Genomic DNA, 18277 nt, shown 5'->3' on the forward strand with positions numbered 1-18277 from the left:
GCTGCTTTCCTTTTGCAGTTTGGCATCTGCAGTCACAGAGAACCTAATAGACACACATCAACTAAAGTATTTCGTCACACGTTTATTTCGAACTTCATAGCACGCGTATACGTTCATTTGCAATGTATGCAGGTCACCAAATAAATAAATAAAAATTGTCCAAAAGCGAGTAGTACTCGTGCACAAAAGGGCTCGCCACAAACCTAATTATGTGCATAGACAGTTCATCTATTCCGGGAATCGAAGATTTCGACAATTTTTGCCTGTTATCGACATTGATACTGGCAAGATGTCGATCTCAGGGATTACAAGAATTCTGAGAATGTTTCAAGTTCGAAGTCGGTAACAAATGACAAAAGAAATTTTTTTCTTGTAATATAATTACAAATTTCTGACTTTTTCCTTTACTCGTACTGTGAAATCTTTCTTCTTGCCAAATTTCGTGATACTACGTCAAGGGAAAGTACGGTACCCTATAAATTTTAATGAGTGATTTTGCGAGTATGGCCGTATCTTTTGACTGCATTGGCTTAGAAACTTAATACTTTTACAACTCCAAAGGACTGTAGACCTCAGCATGTGATATAAATTTCAACTTGCTACATCTACCTGTACCTGAGAAAAAGGGGTCTTAACGGACAGAAAAGGACGACAATTGGCAGAAAAATACTTTTCTCTGATATAATCGGAAATTAATAATTTTTGGTTTCTTCTTGTGCTGTGAAACCTTCCCTCTTGCCAAATTTCGTCATTCTAGATCAAAGAGTGTCGATGACAGAGTTATCTATTGACGACATTGGCTGAGAAGCTTCACTTTTTTAAACCTCCAAGGGACCGAAGACCTTAATACAGAAAGTAAATATCAACTCGGTAAGTCCAACCATTCCTGAGGAAAAGGAGTTTGAACAGTCAGTCAGACAGACAGGCGGATGGACAACACAATGCTCTCATAAAGGTTCTCTTTTTACAGTCTGAGATACAGAACCCTAAAAACGAATAAGAAATAATAAAGAAATTTATCTAACGACAAAATCGTCTGTTTCCCATGGAACTTTTTTAAAAGCTCTCTTGAGCAACGTCAGTATCCCTTGCTCGGCTGCAGGATTGAATCCGCCGCGGCGTACCATCGACGATAGTATTATCGATTCTGCCGAAGTCACACAGAGTATGTGGTGCGTGGTGTTGTCGATGTACAAAAGCAATTCGTTTCAGTCGATCCCACACATGTTCGATTGGGCTGATGTCTGGGGAACAGGCAGGCCACTCCATTCTGGTGATCGTAACATGCTGGAAGTATGTAGTCATGAGAACAACAGATGAAATTTTCACCAATGTTTTGGCGATACTGTCCCACTAACTGCTGCAGAATCTCGTCCCTGTACCATAGAGCAGTGATGTTCACATCAACAACCACGAGAGGTGTACGGTAGCCCAAAGTAATGCCTCCTCAGAACATCACTCCACTACGTCCTTGTTGCACGCAGTGTTGTAGGCGTCCGATGTTACCAGATCGTCTCTAAACAGGTTGTCTGCAATTATCAGGGTACAAACAGACCTGAGTTTCGTCCGTAAAAAACACCCTGTAATGTTTCTGGCTTTGCAGCCATCATTTTTAGGTACAAGAAGCTCTTTTTAAAGCAGTTGAGAACGCAAGATGACGGAATGTGGTGTGAGGTCCCGATGACAGATGGTTTGTTCGGTAAAGGTATCGTGGGAAAGACCGCCAAAATTGTGGTCCTTCTCCGCGATTGGCTGCTGCATTCGGAAGTTGCGCCCCAAAATGATAATCTTCTGTTGTTAATACTAGACAAACTAAACAGCGTATTTGCTTGCATTTCAAACTGAAGCATCTCTCAAAAGGGTGCTGTCATACCATTATTTCACAAGTATTAATAACCAGCAGAATAATAAACTAATTGTAAACTTCGGTGATCTTCGGACCGCGCCTAACGAAAAATGTCTACTTGGAAGAGAGCCTGTTGCACGCAAAGTGATAAACACTTTGGTAAACACCCTGCGATCAGGTAACGTCGAGTCGGAAAGCGCATGTGGTATTCTTCTCTTGCAGCGGTAGCACTACCATCGCAGAAGCCATAACATACACCATATCTGCATATTCCTCATTACTGTAGACGTGTGGCATTGCTAGCAGCGCTCGTACGAACCCAGTTAACACCATACACTACACAGCTAAACGATCCGTCGCCGGTACACTACACAATGCGGCTTACACGGCACAACGGCGTATTGTTGATTGTACTACGTACGTCGCTTGACCATAATACACGGTAGGTTGCATAGCGTGAACATGGTATTTACCCGTGCAATGTTTGCAAGAAAATCACGTTACGGTCCATTTGTATGTGTATACATTCACTTTGTGCACATCAATTTTGCAGAATTAAAGTTCCTTTCGATACCCATACCTCGCTAACGAAGTATTTGCGGACGTATGTTCATATATTTTTTGTTCAGAATTACTTACATTATCACTGTTTAAAATATTGACGTTTCCTCCCCAGACTCCCTATATTTATACATGGTGGTCCATTGATAGTGACCGGGCCAAATATCTCACGAAATAAGCATCAAACGAAAAATCTACGAAGAACGAAACTCGTCTAGCTTGAAGGGGGAAACCAGATGGCGCTGTGGTTGGCCCGCTAGATGACGCTGCCATAGGTCAAACGGATATCAACTGCGTTTTTTTTAATAGGAACCCCCATTTTTATTACATATTCGTGTAGTACGTAAAGAAATATCAATGTTTTAGTTGGACCACTTTTTTCGCTTTGTGATAGATGGCGCTGTAATAGTCACAAACGAATAACTACGTGGTATCACGTAACATTCCGCCAGTGCGGTCGGTATTTGCTTCGTGATACATTACCCGTGTTAAAATGGACCGTTTACCAATTGCGGAAAAGTTCGATATCGTGTTGATGTATAGCTATTGTGATCAAAATGCCCGGCGGGCGTGTGCTATGTATGCTGCTCGGTATCCTGGACGACATCATCCAAGAGTCCGGACCGTTCGCCGGATAGTTACGTCATTTAAGGAAACAGGAAGTGTTCAGCCACATGTGAAACGTCGACCACGACTTGCAACAGATGATGATGCCCAAGTAGGTGTTTTAGCTGCTGTCGCGGCTAATCCGCATATCAGTAGCAGACAAATTGCGCGAGAATCGGGAATCTCAAAAACGTCGGTGTTGAGAATGCTACATCAACATCGATTGCACCCGTACCATATTTCTATGCAGCAGGAATTGCATGGCGACGACTTTGAACGTCGTGTACAGTTCTGCCACAAGGCACAAGAGAAATTACGGGACGATGACAAATTTTATGCACGCGTTCTATTTAGCGACGAAGCGTCATTCACCAACAGTGGTAACGTAAACCGGCATAAATATGCACTATTGGGCAACGGAAAATCCACTATGGCTGCGACAAATGGAACATCAGCGACCTTGGCGGGTTAGTGTATGGTGCAGCCTTATGGGAGGAAGGATAATTGGCCCCCATTTTATCGATGGCAATCTAAATGGTGCAATTTCCTACGTAATGTTCTAGCGATGTTACTACAAGATGTTTCACTGCATGAGAGAATGGCGATGTACTTCCAACATGATGTATGTCTGGCACGTAGCTCGCGTGCGGTTGAAGAGGTATTGAATAGCATATTTCATGACAGGTGGATTGGTCGTCGAAGCATCATACCGTGGCCCGCACGTTCACCGGATCTGACGTCCCGGATTTCTGTCTGTGGGGAACGTTGAAGTATATTTGCTATCGTGATCCACCGACAACGACTGACAACATGCGTCAGAGTATTGTCAATGCATATGCGAACATTACGGAAGGCGAACTACACGCTGTTGAGAGGAATGTCGTTACACGTATTGCCAAATGCATTGAGGTTGACGGACATCATTTCGAGCATTTATTGAATTAATGTGGTATTTACAGGTAATCACGCTGTACCAGCATGCGTTCTCAGAAATGATAAGTTCACAAAGGTACATGTATCACATTGGAACAACCGAAATGAAATGTTCAAACGTACCTACGTTCTGTATTTTAATTTAAAAAACCTACTTGTTACCAACTATTCGTCTAAAATTGTGAGCCATATGTCTGTGACTATTACAGCGCCATCTATTACAAAGCGAAAAAAGTGGTCCAACTAAAACATTCATATTTCCTTACTTACTACACGAATGTGTAATAAAAAATGGGGGTTCCTATTTTTTTAAAAACGCAGTTGATATGCGTTTGAGCTATGGCAGCGCCATCTAGCGGGCCAACCATCTGGTTTCCCCCTTCAAGCTAGACAAGTTTCGTTCTTTGTAGTTTTTTCGTTTGACGCTTATTTCGTGAGATATTTGGCCTGGCACGATCGTGTGTGTGTGTGTGTGTGTGTCTGCAATCACAGTTGCCGTTTCCCAGTTTCCACTTTGTCTTCACTGCGAATCTGCACTTGAAACGTACTTGCACGGTCTTACTGTTTACGTAAAAACAAGATGCGAACAGTCGAATGTGTTCTGGGCGAGAGTTTTCAATCGGTGATCGCGTGTCATTCTCAGAAACAGAGCTCTTCTAAAAAAAAAAAAAAAAAAAAAAAAAATAAAAAAAAAAAAATAATACCATTCATACTTTTGATCTGGCGGGAAGTTTCGAAACTGCAAACACTTAAAAAAAACGCACTGCATTCCATCCCTTTCACAATAATGTCATTATTCCCGCTTATAAACTGCAATCAACCGGATTATTCGATTGCATACACTCTCAAGCGCCCATGTTATGTAAGCAGTACCTTTTACAATTTACGTTATTGGTCTGTCACCTGTATGGTTGTGACGCACATACGCAGTAGATCCTCTGCCTGAATTTGCATTAGCTACTGCAGGACCGTCTACTCTGCACACGCCGGCCGGTGTGGCCGAGCGGTTCTAGGCGCTTCAGTCCGGAACTGCGCTGCTGCTACGGTCGCAGGTTTGAATCCTGCCTCGGGCATGGATGTGTGTGATGTCCTTAGGTTAGTTACGTTGAAGTAGTTCTAGGGGACTGATGGCCTCAGATGTTAAGTCCCATAGTGCTCAGAACCATTTGAACCATACTCTGCACACCTCATTAAAACCACCGAGTTTAAAATTGTCGCTACGACATCCTCAGGTTTCGACAAACATTACGGCAAGGGAAGAAAGAATGATAGAATCTGTGTTGATGTCTGGCAGGCTTTTTTTCTACGTTGTTTTCAGGTATTTGCAAAAATGGAAAACATAATATTAATTTGTTTTGCCCCTATCTTTCCATTTCCATACTTACAGCAGTCGATTCTGAGATCTTAGATGGACCATTAAACATTTTAGATGGAACATTAAACCAACTTGAATTCACAATCAGGAAAAGTCCAGACGATGACGTTGCTCTGGAACAAGCTACATAGAACATCGATCTTTTAATGATTTCAGGAACATGAATCACTACTTTTTCTACGGCTGCACCTTGCGACTTGTGAATTGTTACACCTCCTAGTGGCACCATGAGAAACTGAGTGCGAAGAACTACAAAAAAAAAAAAATGGTTCATATGGCTCTGAGCACTATGGGACTCAACTGCTGTGGTCATAAGTCCCCTAGAACTTAGAACTACTTAAACCTAACTAACCTAAGGACAGCACACAACACCCAGCCATCACGAGGCAGAGAAAATCCCTGACCCCCCCGGGAACCGAACCCGGGAACCCGGGCGTGGGAAGCGAGAATGCTACCGCACGACCACGAGATGCGGGCGAAGAACTACAAGGTTTGAAGATTTCCTTCTTTTGACAACATACGTGACAGCTTCTAATGGTGTCCAGTATGAGTTAAGACACTGTTCATGTTCACGAGAAGAAATCTGACATTTATTTCATATAGCCATCTGCTTACTTTATCGAACAGTAGCAAAATGCGTGAAGGTCGCTCCTCTTGTCTCTTTGTGGCGGCCGTAATCTATAGCCTTCAGAATTTCGGTGGTGCCACTCACAAGGCCATCCGCACTGTCAATATTCACAGTTATCTTACAACGTGCACCTACTCGTAAAAAGTCCTTACGAAGCTAAAGGTTTGCATGGCAACTAAGGAACTTAGAGATTGCAAAGCTTTTCTAGCAGCTTGTGGATTTGGCGCTCCTGAAACCATGTCCGTGGCTTAAGCCGAGCACCTTTCAGTGTTCGTTCGACACAATATTTGATTGTTGTTATCTGTCGAGTTCATTGTTGGTCGCAAACAAGTGTATCGCCCCATGTGCTTCACAGAATTCATATCGTAACATACAGCATTTATTAACTCCGCATCAAATGATTCAAATGGCTCTGAGCACTATGGGACTTAACGTCTGAGGTCATCAGTCCCTTGGAACTTAGAACTACTTAAACCTAACTAACCTAAGGACATGACACACATCCATGCCCGAGGCAGGATTCGAACCTGTGCCCGTAGCGGTCGCGCGGTTCCAGACTGTAGCGTCTAGAACCACTCGGCCACTTCGGCCGGCAACTCCGCATCAATAGAAGTCATCCGACCCTATGTTTTTTAAGACTATTGCGAGTGCCAGATCATCTCTTTACCCCATTATTTTTATAATTAAATACCTAGGTATTACAATTACGAAGAACTTAAATTGGAAGGAAAACATAGTAAATGTTGTGGGGAAGGCTAACCAAAGACTGCGTTTTATTTGCAGGACACTTAGAAAATGTAACAAGTCTACTAAGGAGACTGCCTACACTACGCTTGTCCGTCCTCTTTTAGGGTACTGCTGTGCGGTGTGGGATCCTTACCAGACAGGACGACGGAGTACATCGAAAAAGTCCAAAGAAAGGCAGCACGTTTTGTATTGTCGCGAAATATGGGAGAGAGTGTCGCAGAAATGATACAGGATTTGCGCTGGACATCATTAAAAGAAAGGCGTTTTTCGTTGCGACGAAATCTTCTCACCAACTTTCTCCTCCGAATGCGAAAATATTTTGTTGACACCGACCTACATAGGGAGGAACGATCACCTAGATAAAATAAGGGAAATCAGAGCTCTTACGGAAAGATAAAGGTGTTCATTCTTTCCGCGCGCTATACGAGATTGGAATAATAGAGAATTGTGAATGTGGTTCGATGAACCCTCTGCCAGGCACTTAAATGTGACTTGCAGAGTATCCATGTAGATGTAGATGTAGATGAAGATAACAGTAAAGAGACGGAAAAACAGAGAATCACCAAGCCGCCATAGGATTGCGATTGGTATTTGGCTGAAAAGCCCAGTTGTCTCCTATCGGTGGTAACTGATTGAAGTAGCCGACGCACATGATAAATATAGCAGCAAGTGAAGTACTTGGGTGAGATACTTGTAGCAGTTTCTGTTAAAGTTCAGATACCTACTCCCTAGCATACACATTTCATCCAAAATAATTAATTTTACTTTTGCAGATTTACCTGCTTACGTTTTCGCAGTGCTTCCTGATAATGCAGGCATTGTTTAGCAACATTGGGACACAGGAAGTCCAAATGTATTGCGTGCAGTGTCACCACCGATTGCAAAAGCGGCTTTTCACGTGTATGCACAAAACAAGTTTGTAGCATCTTCAGGGTTTACATCCAGATCTCTGTTATTAAAAATAGGCTTCAAATATTGATACAAACCCTTAATTAGTAAACGTTTGCGCACACCAACTCCACCGCTAACGAAATAGTGAAACAGCAATGGTGATTCTCGAGTGAAAATGTGTCCTACATGTAGTGCAAAATGTCTTTGACCAGAATTAAAAATTCTGTCTAAACTCAATACATCATCTTCACGCAATATTGCTGTACGGAAAGTCATTCTTGCTATTTAATCTGCTAGTCGTTCATGTAACTGTATACAATGATCTGGGTCGCCTCCTTTGCTCCCTAACTCATTATATTAATGCAATAGACATTGTAAACGGAACACGCTGTTGGATCCAGTATAAATTGACAGTCCATGTTAGCTGCTTTAATTCCAACACTTCATTGCAAAACTGATTAGCCTTGACATATTTGAGGCGTCTTTATAAATATATTTTGGGCCGTTTATATGGAGATCTGACTGGCAATACTTATTGGTCGAAGTTTAATTCAGATGATGCAAAGGCCTCATCAAATGTGAAATGCGCCGAAATGTTTACTAAGTCGTCGTGTAATTTATTTTACTGTTTTTTCCATTTTTAAAAATTTTCTATCGTCTTCGAGGGGTTCAAGAAGCCGCATCCTATCCACGGGGATAAAGGTATTCCAAATCGACAAGATCGAATTGTCTTTGGGATGACATGAGTGTATGTGTTTGCGAGTTTGTATCTTGACCAATAGTTCTTTGCTGTTGCAAGATATGATTTGGTCAACAAACATGAGAACCCTTTGAGTTGATGATGGGTCTCCAGGAATGAAGACTGGCACATCTTCTACCGACAGCATCATGTGGGCTCGAGGAGAGCCTCTATTTTGGAACTCTATCCGATGATAATGATGGCTTATTTTATGTCCCCAGAGAGGCCCCACCAGAGAAGGACAAGGCTTTTTTAATTCCGTAAAACGTATTATAAAAAAACGTGGTACATATAAGTGGAATATTTTCTGATACCGCAAGAGCTACATCCTCTTTTTCAACTATACTTTTGAGCCGTTTTATTAAATGAGGTCATTGTGTTACAGCTGCTGATATCGTCATAAATGACATGGGGACGCCGAACTGCCTAGTCACTTCCAGCAGTTTTCTCTTTTCGTCTTCTCAGTTTGCTGGAACAGTTCTCGCGCTACTTAGAATTCTGTATGCATCATCAAGTTGAATGATGTTTTGCAGATAAACACCACTGAGAAGGTTGTGCAGTAAAATAGGAGCACCGCACCGTTGGTGATTTTTTACAAAGATCGCCCATTTGACCTTCTGTTGTTTCTTTAATAAAGTGGATAAGTAATCTGGCCGCATTGCTCTTCTATTATATCTACCTGTTTCGGATTTCATTACCTGAGGGCAACACAGTTTTATTTTAATTTCCTTTTCATTCCAACATAAACCTTAACAAAAGCTAATTCTTGAAGATTATCGCCATAAACTAATGATGGCGGGTGCTTGCCCTAACCAGGTGCCGTTGTTACGACACGACGACATCCTGTTCATTATCGAGTAAAGTTTTTGCATTCCCAGGGATTTGTTGGTTCGTCTTGTAACTCACCAAGTTCACAAGTGCATTCATTATTGTCCGTACAATTGGCATCGGTATCAACTTCGTCGTTATATGTCCATTTATCATCATATGATATTCCTAATTCTTAGATAATTCCGTCTGGGCTACATATTTCGCTGCTTCTCTCACCTTTGCTGGTTGAACACGTTCGTTCCGGCCATGTTTAAAACACCTTTTTCTCTTCAGGATAAGTATCGTTACGTGACTGTCAGATGCAAGCCGTGGGAAGGCTCATACCATCGTATTTACATCGATTGCAATGTTGACGACATTTCCTACAAATCCGTATTGTAAACAGACCTTGACCACATCTAACTAACTTAAGAAATATGTGTCGCGGTGACACAGTACATTCTTCGAGATGTGTAAGTTGTTGCAAAATGTCTGGAATTTCGGTACGACACTAAAGGCCGTGGCATTTTACCATCTTTTAGGTATTAAGACACGTGTAACAAAAACAACCGCAGGCAGCAGACATATTGATTACAAATATGTTCTCTAAGTTTTGTTCTGAAACAATCTTAGGCAGCTAATTCTTTCTCATAACCCTAAGAGAACGTGTGTGCCACAAACGACCGCAACAGGAACAGGTATTCGTCTAACCATCAACGATATTATCAAAAAACTGATATCAGTTTTTTGTTCGAAGATCTCGTGTCTCTTTCTCATGATCAACGTAATCTGAATCTTGTTTACATAGTGGATGTTCAGTTGTTTTACGCATTTGTTCTTCGTCCCTGCATACAAAGATCCTCGCGTAATACAAGCCATGCGGACTTGTCACCAACATGTAATTTTCTCTTCATAGAGGATTCTTGCGTAATAGGTCTACACGTCGTGCGGCATTACGAACACGTTCAATCTCTCTGTATACAGGGTCCTTGCGTAATGCACGCCGTGCGGCCTTGTCGACAGCAAGTTCATTCTCTTTTATACAGGGTCCCACGCAGTACACGTCATGCAGCCGTGTCACGAGCACGTTCATTCCCCCTGTCTACAGGATGCTCGCATGCCGTGCAGCTGCATTACTCGCCCGACGATTTTGACGCTTATTTTTAGATATTTGTAATCTCTTTGATAATCTGTTCCTCATTTTAACGTGTTATATCCTTTTGATGTGCCTTCCTATATTCCTGAATAGCTTCATACACTTGTTCCGAGCAAGAATTTTCAAGTTTTTGTGGGCGACAACTTTTATTACGTCTTCGACGGCCCTCTGCCTTCGGATTTTGTATTTTATTTCCGGAATTTTTCTGAATATTGTTGACTGGACTATTTGTTGACTTCGGACACTACTGGCGAACAAAAATCTTGTGTCCAGACGGCAGATTGCCCGAAAAAAGTAAACGCTTTATTGGATATTCTTTCATGCCCAATACACCACTCACAAGGGAACCTCCCCATCGCAACCCCCTCAGATTTAGTTTTAAGTTGGCACAGTGGATAGGCCTTGAAAAACTGAACACAGATCAATAGAGAAATCAGGAAGAAGTTGCGTGGAACTATGAAAAAAATAAGCAAAATATACAAACTGAGTAGTCCATGTGTAACATAGGCAACATTTAGGAGAGCGTAAGCGCAGTATCGCCGTGGTCCCGTGGTAAGCGTGAGCAGCTATAGAGCGAGAGGTCCTTGGTTCAAGTCTTCCCTCGAGTGGAAAATTTACGTTCTTTATTTACGCGAAGTTATGATCTGTCCGTTCGTTCATTGACGTCACTGTTCACTGTAATAAGTTTAGTGTCTGTGTTTTGCGACCGCACCGCAAAACCGTGCGATTAGTAGACGAAAGGACGTGCCTCTCCAATGGGAACCGAAAACATTTGATCGCAAGGTCATAGGTCAACCGATTCCCCCACAGAAAAACACGTCTGATATATTCTATACGACACTGGTGACGGCATGTGCGTCACATGACAGGAATTTGTTGTCGACTCACCTAACTTGTACACTTGGCGAATGGGTAAAAAGATTCTACTACCTTGCCCGATCTAGGTTTTCTTGTGGATGTTGATAATCACTCCAAAAAAACTGATGAAAACATAATAGTTTGTCACATAAACTGAAAATAAAAAATTGAACTTTTCATTCGAGAGAAGACTTGAACCATGGACCTCTCGTTCCGCAGCTGCTCACACTAACCACGGGACCACGGCGCCCCGGCACTTATTTTGACCTATATAAACTACTCAGTTTATATATTTTGCTCATTTTTTCATAGTTCCACACAACTTCTTCCTGTTTCTCGATCGATGTGTGTTCAGTTTTTCAAGGCCTATCCACTGTGCCAACTTATAACTAAATCTGAGGGGGTGCGACGGGGAGGTTCCCTTGTCAGAATACTCGCATCACGTTGATACTCTTCAAACCTCGCTGGGAACAAACATCCTGCTGTCTTTACCGTAGCACCGTCGTTCGTGCTCTTGATGTCAACGGAAACGGTCTTCCTGAACATTGCTTAATATAAACTTCTCCCCCAACTCTTGTAGTTCTTATAAACTGGGTTTGTTGAATAGTGATAGAATTATAAATTGAGAAACCTGTAGCCTGAAATAAGCACCTGCCATCGGGCGGCATCGAAATTGCATTGTGCAAGATGGATCTGCACTAATGGTTAAATTGACTGTAGCAGCTACATTTTAAAGGGTATAGATTTGTGGTAAGTTTTAAATACAAAGAAAAGAGAATTATTAGTAAATTAAACGTATAATACAACGCATAAGCTTATCTGCTCAGAAATCGGCGAGGACCAACGTATTACGATTTTTGGAAACAAATCACTGATTTCTAATTCACTTACGCAGAGTAAACATAGTGCATCTCTCATATAATATTTCTCTCTTTTATAAGGTCTGCTACACTCAAATATGGGTTTAAGCCGACTCGCAGATCATCGTACAAATCCCTTATAATACCACTAAAGTCTCAACTACAAATCACAGCTACCACAAGTAAACTTCAACGCAAGTACATTCCTCCGACATATTACTGTAATGCGCCCCTTAAAACGCTCACTATCGTCAAGACAATTACGAATAAATTCATTTCGTGTGTTATAATTAAAAATTAATAATTTTCTGATTTTTTTCTTGTACTCTACTTGCACTGTAAAACATCGCTTCTTTCCAAATTTCATGAGTCTTCACTGGAAAGCAGCGTACAAGTTTTGATCGGTGAGTTTCCGAGTACCAAAGTATGTGGTGTAAACGTCCGTATCTTTTGATTGCATTGACTTAGAAGCTTACAATTTTTGCGCTGCCGAGGGACCACAGACTTTAATATGTGACAAATTTGAACTCGATACGTCTAACTCGTACCTGAGAAAAAAGGGTTCTTGACAGACAGACAGACGGACAACAAAACGACCCTACAGGTGTTCCGTTTTTACAGATTGAGGGACAGAACCCTAAAAATTATGTAACTTAATTAAAAATTAACGATTTTCGGATTTTTTTCATTTAGTTGTTTTGTGAAATCTCGTTTCTTGCCTAATTTCGAGAGTCTAGGTCAACGGAAAGTACCCTATAGTTTTAGGTGCGTGAGTTTTCGAGTGTCAAAATAAAATATGTGATATAAATGGCCCACTCTTTTGAATGCATTGACTTTTGAAGCTTAAAATTTTTACGCCGCCAAGGGACAGTAGATCTTAATATGTGACATAAATCTCCACTTGATGGGCATATATTCGTTCCGGAGAAAAAGAGGTCTTAAACTGCTGGACAGGGAGACAAGCAGAGAAACAAGCGGAGAACAAAATGATCCTATAAGGGTCTGTTTTTACTGACTTATGTATCTAAAGCAAAAAAAGCAGAGTAGGCAAAGTAGCAACCACACTTAGCAGTGAGACGATTGGAAATGGTATTCGGTAGCTGTATATTCACACGTGGATATGTGGAGAGGAACACAAGTTTGTGCCTGGCGGGCTGAAATGCGCATGCCCATGGAGTGATCACGTGGTCCTACACGAAAAGAAACAAGACAGCGAGACTCACACAGCGGCATGTGCTTCGGTCGCGTGGGTTTTGTTTTGGATAAGTGCCGAGAGATCGCTTGTCGCGAGACTGGAGCGGCGTTTTCACGTGTCCACCCATCCCCAGGCGAAATACTGTGGATGTCTGTAGCGACGCGGAAATGAAATGTACGGATCACATTAGTAATCTGCTTACACATAGAACACTGCTGTTTTTGTATACTCGGCTGAGCATTGTTATTTGTGATACAACCGCTCGCACAGTAGTATTTCACCGCTTTCTTTGGTTACTAACTGCACGTTTAATCCACGTCAAGCATACGACAATATCCATTTACTACTTTGTTAACTAATTTGTTGTGGCATGAGTTGCCTGGTATGTAACCGTTTCTGTTGGAAAACTTAACAACTACAAAATAGGTCTGTTGCCTCATGATAACACAATATCATAAACATTGACGTTAATGGTTTCTGGTGACTCTATCCACCCTATTATCGGAATATCGGCATTTCCATTGGCTACTTATTTTTTGGCACCAAACTACATAGAGTTAACGGCTCAGTGTGTTACAACCCAGATGCTAACGTTATTTTAAAGGCGTTAATGTGCTTCAGTGTTTGCTATAATAACCAGCATGATCAGGAAATAACTAACTTGCAGAACAATATGCTCTTAAATTTGGTCATTTAATTTTACTTGATGTGCCAATTTATGTACATATACATATAAATAGTAATAATAATGAAGGGTACATATATAAAGAGATTAATAGAAATCAATTATTTTCAATTAATATCCAAATTTTGGATTTTTATAGTTTCTCTCCTTTGAGTCCATTTTAACGTGAACTTGTTTCTGCTGTCCTCGATTATATTCATCTCCTTCCGCCATCTGTATTTATATGTTAACCGTGTGTGTAACAGTTCTTAATCGGGCTTTTTCTTTCGAATGCAGGCCGCTTGTAGACCTGACATCGAGATGATGCGCGGAAGAAAAGAAAACTTGCGTCGTTTTGCACAAAAAAAAATTAATATTCAAACAACACAAATGGCTACCACACACATCTTACAAAAATACGACTTCTCCACTCGAAAAGTACACAGTCTCTCTATTAATTGACAAAAAAATGAAAGGAGTTTTTTTATCACTTGTTATGCGCCTTCCGGTGTAGCAAAATATATCTTTATCTGCGCTTTACAGCGGCCGCGGTAATTATTATCATTGGTTTTAAATTTTTGTCATAGCTTGTTGGGGCTTCTCCTTACGTTCCAACACATTGATCACGTTAACTAGTGCCTAAATTTAGTATTGATCTTACGTTACAATCTGCCTTTGACGAGACATTGAGATTAATATTCCTTTGTTCTTATTGATGCACTAATAAAACGAAATACCCAGTAACCTTTTGCAGGCCTTTTGAAGCTAGTATCGCTAACCTAATTCTCTGGAGCATTTGCGGATCACATAAATAAGCGCAAGATTTCTTCTGGTTCTCGTATCCATTTAGCTTGCTATAACGTACATAACACACACACACACACACACACACACACACACACACACACACACATACACACAGGGACTGTTTTGAAAGATAGACTTCTTAAAACGTTAGTTTAACGCTTTTCTGAGTATTTTAAAAGTGTTAATATAACAACCGTTTTAAATCGCTTCAACCGCAGCAAAACTGCTATCCTACCACATCTCAAAATCTGCGGTTTTGATTTTTTCCGTCAAAAGTTCCGGTACGGAGAGCCTGTGCGTAGTGTGAGAAATCAAGCACTATATGTATAAACTTGGAAAAAGTAAGTAATATTTAGATAATACTAAAAATATTCTCCACTCTAAAACCTATATTTGTGGATACGGAACATAACCGACTGTGGGTTTTCAAATAAACTTACACGATCAAAGTATCATGTCTCCTCCTCCATAACAACTAATGCGATTCTTAATATTATTCGTGGCGACACCCAAACTATATTCAAATTTATCAAATTGATGTTCGCACAAGTACGTACTTTTGAAAAGCATAGTTTTGGCACACACACTTCGAGTGTCGCGCTGTTTCATTCACTTCCCCACTTCGCCTCTCTCTGAATCTCTCTCCCTCCTCCCCCCCCTGGAAACCTCCCACGCGTCTCTCTCTCTCTCTCTCTCTCTCTCTCTCTCTCTCTCTCTCATCAGCTTGGAATGCAAGGTCACTAAACCCGCGGAACCTCAAGAAAGTTTAATGTGTTAAATTGAACGAAAGCAGACCTTGTTTTGAGGCATAGCTCGCAGCATACAACAGAATGTAGCGCTACCCCACTCAAGTGTCATGTGACAAGTGCACGTGCTTTCCGAATTACCGCTTTTGCGAAGTATATAGTGGAGTGGGAGGGGGCATGAGCTAAAACTTCAGAGCGTATTTTATCGGAACTGAGGTATACGAACCGTTTGGCATTTACGATTTAAATAAAACGTTGTTATTCTAAGTATTTATCGCCCTTATTTCAAAAGAAGTTGATTGGTCTTTATTCCGTAGACTCGCTAACTCAGAATTAAAGTACTGCTCATTATGCCCGTCAGCTTTCACCAAAGCATGCAAAGTTGTTTTCAGCTGTATAGTATTTACTGCATACAGTAAGCTTTTACGTACGTATAGCATAAGACAGATTTCGCTACAGTGTACTTAACGCCAGTGTCTCATATCACACAGTTTTTTTTTCATTTTTTCTGCTTCCGTTCACGTTTTTATAAGGGGCAGTCAAATGAAAACAAGGCAAATGGGAAAAATTAAGTAACCTGTTTATCATTTCAATAGTAGTCGCAATAACAGGTTAATATATTTATCCCACTGTGAGCCAAAGACGATCAATGCTTTCATGGCAAAAAAGTCTGCAGTTGCATACGCAACTATGAATCATCTATACCTACATCCATACTCCGCAAACCACCTGACGATGTGTGGCGGAGGGTATTTTTAGTACCTTTATTGATTCTCCCTTCTATTCCAGTCTCGTAGTGTTCGTGGAAAGACAGATTGTCGGTATGCCTCTGTGTGGGCTCTAATCTCTCTGATTTTATCCTCATGGTCTCTTCGCGAGATATACGTAGGAGGGAGCAATATACTGCTGGACTCCTTGGTGAAGGTATGTTCTCGAAACTTCAACAAAAGCCCGTACCGAGCTACTGAGTGTCTCTCCTGCAGAGTCTTCCACTGTAGTTTATCTATCATCACCGTAACGCTTTCGCTATTACTAAATGATCCTGGATCTTCTCTATCTCTTCTATCAACCCTATCTGGTACGGATCCCACACCGGTGAGCAGTATTCAAGCAGTGGGCGAACAAGTGTACTGTAACCTACTTCGTTTTCGGATTGCATTTCCTTAGGATTCTTCCAGTGAATCTCAGTCTGGCATCTGCTTTACCGACGATCAACTTTATATGATCATTCCATTTTAAATCTCTCCTAATGCGTACTCCCAGATAATTTATGGAATTAACTGCTTCCAGTTGCTGACCTGCAATATTGTAACAAAATGATAAAGGATCTTTCTTTCTATGTATTCGCAGCACATTACACTTGACTACATTGAGATTCAATTGCCATTCCATGCACCATGCGTCAATTCGCTGCAGATCCTCCTGCATTTCAGAACAATTTTCCATTGTTACAACCTCTCGATATACCACAGCATCATCCGCAAAAAGCCTCAGTGAACTTCCGATGTCATCCACAAGGTCATTCATGTATATTGTGAATAGCAACGGTCCTACGACACTCCCCTGCGGCACACCTGAAATCACTCTTACTTCGGAAGACTTCTCTCCATTGAGAATGACATGCTGCGTTCTGTTATACTCTTCAATGCAATCACACAGTTGCTCTGATAGTCCATATGCTCTTACTTTGTTCATTAAACGACTGTGGGGAACTGTATCGAACGCCATGCGGAAGTCAAGAAACACGGGATCTACCTGGGAACCCGTGTCTATGGCCCTCTGAGTCTCGTGGACGAATAGCGCGAGTTGGGTTTCACACGACCGTCTTTTTCGAAACCCATGCTGATTCCTACAGAGTAGATTTCTAGTCTCCAGAAAAGTCATTATACTCGAACACAATACGTGTTCCAAAATTCTACAACTGATCGACGTTAGAGATGTAGGTCTATAGTTATGCACATCTGTTCGACGTCCCTTCTTGAAAACGGGGATGACCTGTGCCCTTTTCCAATCCTTTGGAACGCTACGCTCTTTTAGAGACCTACGGTACACCGCTGCAAGAAGGGGGGCAAGTTCCTTCGCGTACTCTGTGTAAAATAGAACTGGTCTCCCATCAGGTCCAGCGGCCTTTCCTCTTTTGAGCGATTTTAATTGTTTTTCTATCCCTCTGTCATCTGTTTCGGTATCTACCATTTTGTCATCTGTGCGACAATCTAGAGAAGAAACAACAGTGCAGTTTTCCTCTGTGAAACAGCTTTTGAAAAAGACATTTAGTATTTCGGCCTTTAGTCTGTCATCCTCTGTTTCAGTACCATTTTGGTCACAGAGTGTCTGGACATTTTGTTTTGATCCACCTACCGCTTTGACATAAGACCAAAATTTCTTATGATTTTCTGCCGAGTCAGCACATAGAACTTTACTTTCGAATTAATTGAACGCCTCCCGCATAGCCCTCCTCACACTACATTTCGCTTCGCGTAATTTTTGTTTGTTTGCAAGACTATGGCTATATTCATGTTTGCTGTGAAGTTCCGTTTGCTTCCGCAGCAGTTTTCTAACCCTGTTGTACCACGGTGGCTCTTTTCCATCTCTTAGGATCTTGTACGCAGGCGTGCATTTCTTCGTCTAAATCAAATCGACGGTCACGAATGTCTTTCTTCAGGCCTCAAAAAATATGGAAATCGCATGGGGAGAGACCAGGACTGTGTGGAGGATGTGTAACGGCTTCCCAGCGAAGCTTCGGACCACCCACACATCGTCCGTACTGTCCCTATTCCTCCCCACGCAATTTCCATATTTTTGGAGCTCTGAAGAAAGATATAGGACATTCGTGACCGTCGCTTGGATTCCGACGA

The 18277-nt window shown here is 41.5% G+C and overlaps 1 protein-coding gene across 3 annotated transcripts in view; it reads left to right on the forward strand.

The window, feature by feature from the left end:
* The window catches only part of LOC126456818 (sialin-like), a 198290-nt gene that overhangs the window by 111822 nt on the left and 68191 nt on the right, over positions 1-18277 (forward strand). The window contains exon 1 of one of the 3 annotated variants that reach the window (XM_050092615.1): positions 13257-13379. The exons of the other annotated variants lie outside the window; for them this stretch is intronic. Coding sequence (XP_049948572.1) covers positions 13373-13379 — 7 coding nt within the window. The 5' untranslated portion in view covers positions 13257-13372. Of the gene's footprint in view, positions 1-13256; positions 13380-18277 lie in introns of those variants that run through there. 3 annotated transcript variants of the gene reach the window in all.

Source organism: Schistocerca serialis, chromosome 2 (genome assembly GCF_023864345.2).
Source record: "Schistocerca serialis cubense isolate TAMUIC-IGC-003099 chromosome 2, iqSchSeri2.2, whole genome shotgun sequence".
Lineage (NCBI taxonomy): Eukaryota > Metazoa > Arthropoda > Insecta > Orthoptera > Acrididae > Schistocerca > Schistocerca serialis.